General features: G+C 35.9%; 1 protein-coding gene across 3 annotated transcripts in view; it reads right to left on the bottom strand.

The window, feature by feature from the left end:
• LOC108965104 (relaxin receptor 2) overlaps positions 1-11,318 on the bottom strand; it is a 57,403-nt gene that overhangs the window by 24,623 nt on the left and 21,462 nt on the right. For all 3 annotated transcript variants that reach the window (XM_018927305.1, XM_018927307.1, XM_018927306.1), the window contains exons 2-5: positions 11,035-11,216; positions 1,869-2,222; positions 714-828; positions 172-243 (exon numbers count right to left, since the gene is read on the bottom strand). In XM_018927305.1, the coding sequence (XP_018782850.1) occupies positions 172-243; positions 714-828; positions 1,869-2,222; positions 11,035-11,104 (611 nt within the window). In that variant the 5' untranslated portion in view covers positions 11,105-11,216. The remainder of the gene's footprint in view (positions 1-171; positions 244-713; positions 829-1,868; positions 2,223-11,034; positions 11,217-11,318) is intronic.

Below are 11,318 nucleotides of genomic sequence, written 5' to 3'. Positions count from 1 at the left end.
AAAAAAATTTTACAAATATCTATATTTTTTTTTGTTAAATTTATATACTACTTCATAAATATTTTACAAATAATGAGAACTTTTCAAATTCTGTCCGCAATAATAGTTTTGTAATAACTGTTAATTTTCTACTGCGAATAACATAGTTTGAATAATTTATTTCATACTTACAGGCTCTCAACCACTGGCAGCTGTGCAATAAAGTGTTCGTCAATGTTTGGGAAATTATTTCCAGTTAAATCCCTGCAACAGGAAGTATAAATATTTCCTTAGTAAATATTAATTGATAAAGGCAATTTAATATGACAGTCAATGTGTTAATTAATTTTTATATCAATAAAAGTGTGCTACAACAAAGAGAATACCGCTAAAAAATTTAATATGCTTCAGCACAAAAAAGGAAAAAAAACTCATAAAATTGTGACAAGCGATATTTCACACGAGCGAGCATTGCCTGGCTGCGCAGTGACAGGAATCAAAAGTTTCAAAAGTTATTTAATAAAGAAAAACTTAATTATTCGACGTTAGTAGAGTATTTTTTCGTTAGTGGCAAGTGACATTATGCGCATGATAGGCAATTTGTGATGCTCATCCCGCATTAACAGTGTCACAAGCATACGCGCGTGAGTAAAGATGTATTGTATGTATTTATGCATGTAAGCGTATATGTATGTATGAATAGGTGTATATTTATATAGGTGAAGTATACTCACAGCATTGCCAGCTCCGTGGCGGGCAGATTGGCGGGCATTGCCGTTAGCTGCTGGAAGCGACATAAAATCTCATCACCGCGACAAAGGCAGCTGAAATTGGTGCTGTTGAGCCAATCTGGAAATGAGAAATGTGAAAATCAGTAAGCAATTAATGAAGAAGTAACGCAGAGAATACTTGTAATAATTAAGTCTAAAGAGAAGAAAGAAAAACAAGAAAAAACGTAATTTTCAACTGCATCGAGACCATAATATGGTTAACAGAAGTATTTGTTGTAGCATAAAAGGGTATAAAAAGATCTTTATTTTGATTTCGATCGAACACCAGCATATCTATGGCAGTCATATGCTATAGTAGCCCGATCTGAACAGTTTTCTTGGGGATTGCATTGTCTTGAACAATAATCTATGCAAAATTGCATGAAGATTCTCGTCAAATAAAAAATGTTTCATACCAGCACATGTTTTTGAGATCTCAACAATTTGTTCGGAGTTTATATCGTTATTTTGGACAATAATTCATGCCATATTTATGAAGATATCTCATTGAACAATTTTTCCATACAAGCGCTTGCTTTTGGTCGGCCCGTTCCTATGGCAGCTATAAGCTATATCAGTCCGATATCGACGATTACAATAAAAGAGAAGCATCTTGAGAAGAAAATAACCGGTGCACAATTTTAGATCGATATCCCAGAATCTGAGAGACTAATTTGCGTGTATACAGATATACAGAGCGATGTGGCTCTAACGACTCAGCTCGTCGCCCATGATGCTTCTGGATATTATAAAGTTTGTGGCAAACTTAATATACCATATTTAGGCTATTATGAATGGCACGTCATCAACCTGCGGCAACAACAAAGCATAGAACATTTCCCACAATAATTCCGTAAAATAAATGACCGAAAACATAAAGGGAAAAGTGTGAGACTACTTTTGCTAAGCAATTAAGTGGCAAACTATCACTTAGTGCCAGCGCCAATTGTCTCAATGGCGTTGCATGTGGCAAGGCAATTAGTGCCAATAACTGTTAATTTAAGTGTCACTCATACCACTTGGCAAACGGCACACACACACACTCCAAAAAGCACAGGCATACATAAATACACACACATATATAAAACCATAATCGTACAGCTAGACTCCGGCACTTACAGCACGTCTCCACCGGCACGTCGTCGTGCCGCCCATATGGCTGCTTACGAAAGAAATGATCCCAAAATTTCGCGTCCACATCATTGACACAGTTCCACTCATCCGAGGCATCATCACAGTCCGCCTTGTCGTCACAGTTCAGCCGCTGCGGCACGCATTGCGCCGAAATATTGCAATGGAAGTAACCCATTGGACATTGGTCCATTACATCGGGTGCTATAATTGTGTCGGCTGGCTCATTGGCCGCCGCCGCCGCCGCCAGGCCAGTGCTCACTGTCACTGCTGCTGTTGTTGTTGTGGTGGTGGGCAGCATAAGTGGTAGGAATGTTGTGGCGGGTGTGGGCAGCAAGCAAACTGTGAAAGAAAATGAGTTGGAAAATCATTAATATATATTTTTGTAGTGTAAGAGGCGCATTAATGTTGAGAGTACAGGGAGGCATGGTGCTTGGGTATAACTTTCGTTAAATATTAACTGCAATATCATTCAGTTCAACAGTTTTTCAAGTACGGATACTATATATAAAATATGTAATATACAAGTATCTGTATAAACTGTTCATAAGTAGACTATTTCTGAAGTGTCCAATAAAATTAACGTACTTAAAAACTGTAGTCACATCATTTGTACAGTTAATGAGGCAATACCATTGGAAAAGGCAGCACAAAACTGTTCTCAGTTGAACTGTTATCTTGTCGTATACACACTTTTCGGTTTATAATATAATATATAAATCTAACAATTTTTAAATCCTCCCATTTCATATATATTTTGTAAATTGGCAAATAAACTGTTCTCACTTTGTAATTCCTATTTTTGCAACAAAATTTTTAAATAGGTTTGTTAAAAGCAAAGCATAGTGGGTTTTCGATGACATCGTAGGCACAAAAACTATTCTCATCACAACTGTTCCCATTTTAGAAAACCGCCTACATAATATTTGGACAATTATAATATAACTTATGATATTTTTCGTAAATAATTTGTGATATCAACTGTTCTCATTTTATAATTTTTGCATTTATAATACAATTGAGATTGGGCAGAGCAGTTGTTTATTCACATTACTTCAAGGACCTTTTTAAAACAAAAATAGACATATATCTAACCTCTATATCATTTAGAAGAATTATAGCCAAACGAAAACACATTCTAAAAATTTCCGTCGGGGAAACCAAGACTCACCAAAAATTGTATGTGGCACAGCCATTCATTGTGCCAACTCGCATAATGGAAGCTTTCCGGATTATCGAGTTAAAGTTAGCCACTAAAAACGGGCAACTTCCCACTATCAATTCCAATTACAAACACTTTCTACAACAACACACACAGCGGCGAGTTTCAATAACTTGTCGCTGTGAGCAAACAGCATTGACAAATGTCGGCGCCCCCATGTCATGTGACCACGCACCCACATGGAAACGTCGCATCCATCACACGCATGGCACACGGCCAAAAGCAAGTTCCAGACGACAATGAGACACTGAGCGCTACGAACTCAGCCACCACTCGCTCCCTAGGAACGAGCGTGAGCAATTGAATTTCTCAGATGTGGTGGCTTGAGGCCACAAGCTTTTTACATTTCAAAATTTATTGTTGATGTGTGTTGTAGTTGTAGAGTAGCTGTCTGGGTTGATACACAATCGTTTGCTGCACTTTCACCCGCTTGACGATACATTTCGAGTGCCACACACTTGGAAAATTCTTTGTTGCCACAAGACAGTGGACATTGGCTGCTTGCTAACCGTCTATTCTTGTGGTTGTTGTCGCTATTTGTCGTTTTGCATTTGCCTCTATTTGACACTCTTCCTCTCATATTGCCGGGGCTTATGCGCTGAATGTTAACCGACACCTGTAACGTCATTCCGTTTGGCTTTTATTGCTCACATTGCTTTTCTATTCGGTCTACGGTGTTTTTAATAATTTTGTTTCAATGTGTTATGTTTATATTTTTCCTCTATGACCTATTCAATCCCGAAACATTATAATATTGACAGACTTATTTCGGTTTATATCGAAATCGGAATATTGATGTTTCGGGATTTGGTTTTCCGCAATTTCAATATTTCAGAATTTTGATATTTCAAGATTTCAGAAAACGAGATTTCAATATTTTGGGATTCCAGTATTTCGGGATTATAACGAAATCGGATTTTGGAATTTCGGGATTTCAATTATTAGGAATTTTAATTTTTCGGGATTTCGATATTTCAGAATTTTGATATTTCAAGATCTCAGTAATTCGGTATTTCATTATTCTGGGATTCCAGTATTTCGGTATTTCGATATTTTGGGATTCCAATGTTTCGGGATTATATCGAAATCGGGATTTTGAGATAAAATATTTCGGAATTTAGATACTTCGGGTTTTCGATATTTTGGAATTCCAATATTTCGTGATTATATCGATATCGGGATCATCAATTTTTACTCTACAGAGCTTACAGACCTTTGCAGACTATTAATATTTTTGCTTAAGTTAGTCCAAGAATACTCGAACTACATATGTACATATGTCGTAAAAATATTGACTGTGAAAAACAGAGTTTTTCGGAACCGTGACACTTGGATTCGGTACTTCCTACACTGTTAAAAATGAGACACATTTGCTGCTCACGCACATCCGCGCACTTGAGTCGCCCGTAGTCTTTGGCTTTTATCGCTTTCTGCTTTATTGCTGCAGCACTCGCCGCTTCGAATAATCATGAAATATGTGCAATTTGCCTGTTTCGCGTTGTTGGCGCCATTTCTTGCGCGCTGCTCTCTTTACACCTTCCTAGGTACATTTCTCTCACTGTAATACCTCGCAGACGTTTACTTCGCCAATTTCAATTTTTTTTTTTTTTTTACGGCTACGTTTTTATTGTTATCTGCACTTTGTTTACATTTTCCTGCATCGTTAGCAATCCCCGCCTTGTTGTTGTAGCTGATATTTTTTGCATTTCGCTTGTTATTTTTGTTGGTTCTTTACTATTTCTGTGCGCGTTGCTTACATTTTTTGCACTCTTTTATATTGTTGCTGCTTTTACACTTTACTTTTATATTTTTTACCTTACCGATTCCGAAGCAAATATCTTGTTTGGCCCATAAATGACGAAGGTCACGGTGTTTGGTCGTCTGATTATCATTTCAACATTCTCCCTTTGCCAGTCCAATTCTCTTGCTTTATTTATGCATTAAAATTGACTTTCTCGACAATACGGCCAGCGAGCCACATACAACACAATTATGCCCACAAAAAATAACAAAAACAAAAGGAAATTGGCATAAACATGTACGCAATAAATGCCGTTGCAGGTGAGCTCGTAAAAGTATCGAAGATTTTAATGACCTGATTCTGCATTGAGATGCACGTTGCCTTTGAAAATGAATTAAGACCATTGCCTGTGTAGGAAGAGTGTTGGACATGGGCATAAATTTTCATCAAGGCGCTTATTGAGGATGTATGCGCATATCTATAACAGTAAAAGTAAACTATAGAAATACACAGGCCTAATTGATTAATACAGCGACACAACGAGGTCTGCATCGAAAACGATAAAGCGTGTAATTCTTTCTCTTTTTTTGTTTTTTCTCTCTTTTTGAGTCTGTGCGTAATCAAACAAACAGTGAAAAAGTTCGAAAAAGTTTTTAGGATCCAAAAAGTTGTTATAATATCTTAGGGTCTCAGTCACACACAGTCCAAGCCTAGGCATTAAAATTGAATATAGAAACGAACCTGCACAATTTGGCAATGCCAAAGTAAAATATATTTGGTCCAGATTCTTAAACAAAGTCCATGTAATCATAACCACATAAAGCGGGCGCTGAAAGCTTTGATTTCAGTTTGATACGTTCTACAATTGCCATTCGTTTTTGAATAACTTTTTAAGACTAGAAAATTACCATGTCTGTACCACCCGATACTTAAATCTTTAAAGATTTGGCTCCATCTATAGCCCTGTTTCATGCTTTACTACTTTGAGAGACATTTGTTCCCAAGAAAATTTGGTTCCACTTAACCGACCCAGATTTTTACTTTGTAGTGAACTGTCAGCTAGGCTTAGATTAATATGGAAATACCCTAGTCCTATTCAAAATTAATCGAGGTACAAAAATTTTGGCTTTGAACTTTTCTTTTTGATATTTTCATGAACTTTAGCTTATTGCAGTATGAAGTATTACACCAAAAATTATCGGTATAGAGATCTTTTCCATCGGCTGAGTCAGTTATCTTTAATTTTTAATTTTTGAAAGAAACTTCGCCAATATAGAGGAAGAGTGGAAAAAAGACACATTAGAATCCGTAGGCAAGGTCTAGGTTCCCTTCAAACTCACAAACAAAAAGCTATCATTTAGTAGGGCCTTAAGTGGCAAGGTTTCCCAAGAATGAGGCAAGTATTCCAAGATATCAAAGCTATGCGACAACTCCACCTTAGCATAACATCATATTTTCCCTATATTTCTATTTTTATACTTTTGCAATATATTGCTACAGAGTATAATACAGGGTGTCTCAAAACTAACGCAAGATATATTTTATTTTAGTTTAGTTTTCTTCACCTAACGATAATTTGTGTCACCTGATTGTCTGTTCGTCCGTCCGTCGGTGCGAGCAAGTGAAATCACATATTCTGATGAAACTTGGTACACATGTTCCTTGGCACCTATGAGGTTTTGTTGGTTTTTCAGATGGGCGGGATCAGACTTTATCTTTCAAACCGTTAAAGCTTTATCAATCGAACTTGCTGGGAAGAAGTCACTTTAGTATCTCTTCAAACAATGTTAAAATGAATTAAATCAGCTAATAATCACGCCCACAACCTCTACAACAGTTATGAACACCTAAGAGTGCAAAAACTAACCGCAAGCATTAAATTGCAACATAGAGCTTTATAGGAGTAGTTGTTAAACTTGGACATTGGTTTCAACAAAATTCGGTGTGTGAAGAGATCCGAACATTCCTATTAGATCCTGTAAATATGGATAGGATAAACAACCTAGTGACAACCACACCTACTTGCCATATGATAACCTTCTGAATTCAATTTGATTATTTTATTTTGTAGTATACAAATTAAACATCAATGAAGTTATCAAAATAAAATTTTGCACACAAATTTTTTATCTTACGCCAAAAAATTCACGAAATGGAACCATGACTTATGGCAAAATTGGATGAAATCCGGTCAACACTTCCCTTAGTCCCCATATATCTAACATAAATATTTTTGCAATTCCGCTGCATTTTATAGCGCATCTGTCGGTTAATTTGTAATGAATCTTACAGAAATTCAGAAAGAATTTCTTTCTAACACTATGTTGGGCTACAAACGAACTTAGCGCTTCCTTACTTATTTTAAATTATAACAAAAATTAAACTACTGACGGGGAAAAACTTGGAATACTTGGAAAAAAATTGCATAAAACCGTTTACAAAATATGTGCTCTCAAAAGTATGCAAATAATTGCTTCAACGAAAAAACAGTGTTGGACCCCGCTTACATTTTTCCATTGTCTTTAGTCACAATTGCGCTCAAGGAAAGGTAACATGTGATCGCAAATATATTGAAGGCAATGTGTAAAAAATTAATCACTTTTAGCTATTTACAAACATTTAAAAGGAAGCAACTTGTGAAAAGGCATAAAATTGTGCGCGGCAATAAATGAATTAACCAGTGTAAATAACACGTTGGGGAAGTAGATTTTACTGCTTGAACAACCGCCCACCTAACGCCCCTCTACGCGAGGTATGTGGCATTAGTAATGTAATCACAACCTCTGCCGACTGCTGTCGCCCACGCTGGCGACCACAAAAACAAAAATAAACTAGCGCTTGTGCATCACGTTTTATGATCTGTAAATAATTTGTTGCTGTTATTTTTGTTATTGTTTCATTCATCGTTAATAACAGTGATAAACAAAAACATCCATGTTGCTGTCGTCAAAACAACAATTGCAGCAAGAGTGTTGACAGCGGCTGTCAGCGGCGGTGGCAGTTGGCCGACACGGCACACACAGAGTCATTAAGAACCGAGCAAAAAATAAATTAAAAAAAGCTTGAAATATACAAAATAACTGTCCGTATTACTCGTGCACGTGTGTTCGTGCGCGTGATTGCTTCATTTTCTTATCGGTCAGTAATAAAATATATATTTTTAGACAATTATAAAGAAGTTGTGAATTATATTTTATGAAAAAAAAATCTTTTTGTGCTTAACATTTTCCTGACTTTGGTTTTTGTTTTTGCTTTTGGACATTTCGCGCACATCAATTCCCCAGCTGCCCTCCTCCGCGCTCCGTCGGCTCATTAAATTTATATTAATCGATTCTCGAAGCGCATCGTAATGCGAAAATATGCGAATTATTCGCAGTCCATAAATTTCGCATTGGATTTTCGCAGGCTTACATTGCACTCGTTGAGTAAGTCCAAAAAAAAAATAATAATAAATAAATTATGTATTGGAAAGGAAATGAAGTCATAAATTACTTATTTCGTTAAGAAGAAAAGCAAACAAAAAAGGTGGTGTGCAATTTACACTTGTATTTTCCGCGGCCACGACAGAAGGAACAAAAAAAAAAAAGAAATAAATAATAAATTATGTTTAAAATTTAAATAAATAAACAATTTTAACTCCAACTCACATTCAAAACAAGAAAAAACGTTAACTTCAGTTGCACCGAAGCTAAACACCCTTCATAGGTGCATTTCTGTTAGTAATTATGTGTGCAGTTTGTATGGAAGCTACCGATTTGAAAATTTTCTTCGCAGATTATATTATTACCTTAATCAGTAATCCATGTCAAATTTCGTGAAGATACCACGTCAAATGTGAAAGTTTGACCTTGATTCCGATTGTTCAGTTTGTATGGCAGCTATATGCTATAGTTAACCGATTTGAACAATTTCTGCGGAGGTTAGATTGTTGGCTCAGGAAATTATCTTTACCAAATTTCGTGAATATATCTTGTCAAATGTGAAAGTTTTCCATACAAGAACTTGATTCCGATCGTTCAGTTTATATGGCAGCTATATGTTATAGTGGTCCGATATCGGCAGTTCCGACAAATGAGTAGCTTCTTGAAGAGAAAATGGTGTTTGCAACATTTCAAAACGGTATCTTAAAAACTGAGGGACTAGTTCGTATATATACAGACAGACGGACAGACGGACATGGCTAAATCGAATCAGCTCAACATACTGATCATTTATATATATACTTTATAGGGTCTCCGACGCTTTCTTCTGGGTGTTACAAACTTCGTGACAAAATTAATATATCCTGTTCAGGGTATAATAATTTACAATTAATGAACTTTGAATCTGTAGCATACATTTAGGAGCACGAAAACATTGTTCTTTGTTTGTAACAAGGCAGGAAACACCGGATAGCTTCGAAAATATATATATATAATTGATCAGGATGACAAGCTGATTCGATAAAACAATGTGCGCTCGTGCGTGAGACCGCCTATCTGTTTGTCTGTCCGAAAATACGCGTTCTAGTCCTTCAGTTTTAAAGTTATCCAACTGAATTTTTTCACGCGAAGTTCATGTTTTTTCTAATCATTTACACCCATTGATTTATCGATGCACTCATATACTTCAAAAACGACTTCATAAAAGCATACTTCAAAACTAAATTTTAATATGTATCATGCATTTAGGGTTAAAGCAGCTAACTTTGAGCAATCTACACTTGGTCTTTACAAAACAGGATCGAAAATTTTTAACCTGACCAGGAAATTCACTAAAATAGTTAGAAAATAAGTTACGGTGCCTAAAAGTATGCAACAAAACGGGAATTTCATTGGTATGAGGAGAAGAGCGCCAACTTCAATTGCTTATGTAAGTCACCGCTGAAGTAACAACTTGTTGACTCAAGGCCAACTCACAAAAGAAAGCCAGAGAGGTAGTATTACTTCCGTTGGCTTAAAAAGTACTTGTAATGTGCCAACCACCAAGCGCCAAACGTAAGCTTGAATTTGCGATTTGATAACAGCAGACAATGTCAGTTACCTGCGGCCTGCCTGTCAGCTGCCACCAAACGTAAACACACACATCTTCAAACAAAGTGTCACTCTTCATTAAACTTTTGGCAGAGTGTAGCAACGGCAGTCGTGGCTTCGTTGAAACCGATCGTTGGGTTAAGTTCAACTAGTTGAAGAGCAGGTGGCCATGAAGTTCAAATTAACAAAATAAACGGAATTTATGGTATTTATTTTCAATTAGAACTCGTCGTACATTTGCATATACCTGAATTTCGAAATATATTAATTGCACTTTTCGAGTATTTTCACTGGATTTTGCAAGGAAGCAAACAATGGTAGCTGTAATGCTCAGAAAGAAAAGCGGTGTTTTTACAAACACAAACACCACAAAATCACAGCGTGTCCGACTACTTGGTTAAACAAAGTTGAAACAATAGTTCGTGTATGTATATAGATGTTAACTATTATTTCAAAGAGTAACGGTATTTTAGTAAGCTTTTCTAGTTAATACGGCAGCATAAACCTAGTCCCCACACAAAATACAATGTATGTACGATGTATTTCAGGTGAAATTGCATTGTGCGAAACTTAATGAAAATGCCGTGGCCGAAAAAAAAAGGAATAATTTATGCAGCCGACTGTGGGCGTCTATTATATTAAATGTCATTCTAAAAGGGATTAAAATAGAAGCGCACAATAAAAACTCAACCCAAAAATCTAATTAAAATGTTAATGGAAAAGCTAGAAAAAATACATACAAACTGACGCAGGCACACGTATATGTCTATGTCAAAAAGCATTCCCCAATGCTTGCAACTAATACTGAAAACAATTTACCGTTATTCGACATGTTTAATAACATTTTAATTACATTTTTAAACAGCAATTTACCGCAAACAAGTAGGAAAGTCCGCTTATTGAAACAGGAGACAAACACACACCCATAAAAACGCAGCTCTTGTACAACTCAAGCAACTCAAGTATTTAAAAATTAACTGTGAAAGCATCAAAGCACGAATAAAAATTCTTTCGGCTTCCTTTAAAGCAGAGAAGCGGACAGAAATCTATGTAAATGTACTTCAATTCACTAATTGACGTTTGACGTGTCAGAATGTTGGAGGGGATATCGCTTCAAAGATTTCTATTTAATATTACAAATTTGTGTATAACAATAAAAAAGGAAACAATTTCACTTACCAATTGCCAGCGCCACATAAACGAAGCGAGTACTATGTTCCATCACAGAAATAATTTCTAGGGACATCATTAAACCGGTTCAGATGTGTTTGCTCAAAGAAGCGAATATGCGAAATCCAAGCTCAGGCAATGCAACACATTTTACGGAGGATTTATTTTATTCACTGTAATATCTTAACTCACTGAAAATGGAAGAAGGTAATACTTAATTTTAATAAAATTAAAAAAGTCGAAAAAATTTTGGTTTAAAATTAAAAAAAAAAGCTAAAAATTAAAAAAAAATC

Source organism: Bactrocera latifrons, unplaced genomic scaffold (genome assembly GCF_001853355.1).
Source record: "Bactrocera latifrons isolate USDA-ARS-PBARC rearing strain unplaced genomic scaffold, ASM185335v1 scaffold_133, whole genome shotgun sequence".
Classification (NCBI taxonomy): Eukaryota; Metazoa; Arthropoda; class Insecta; order Diptera; family Tephritidae; genus Bactrocera; species Bactrocera latifrons.
The sequence above is the reverse complement of the archived record's forward strand: the minus strand, read 5'-3'. Positions and strand labels throughout refer to the sequence as shown.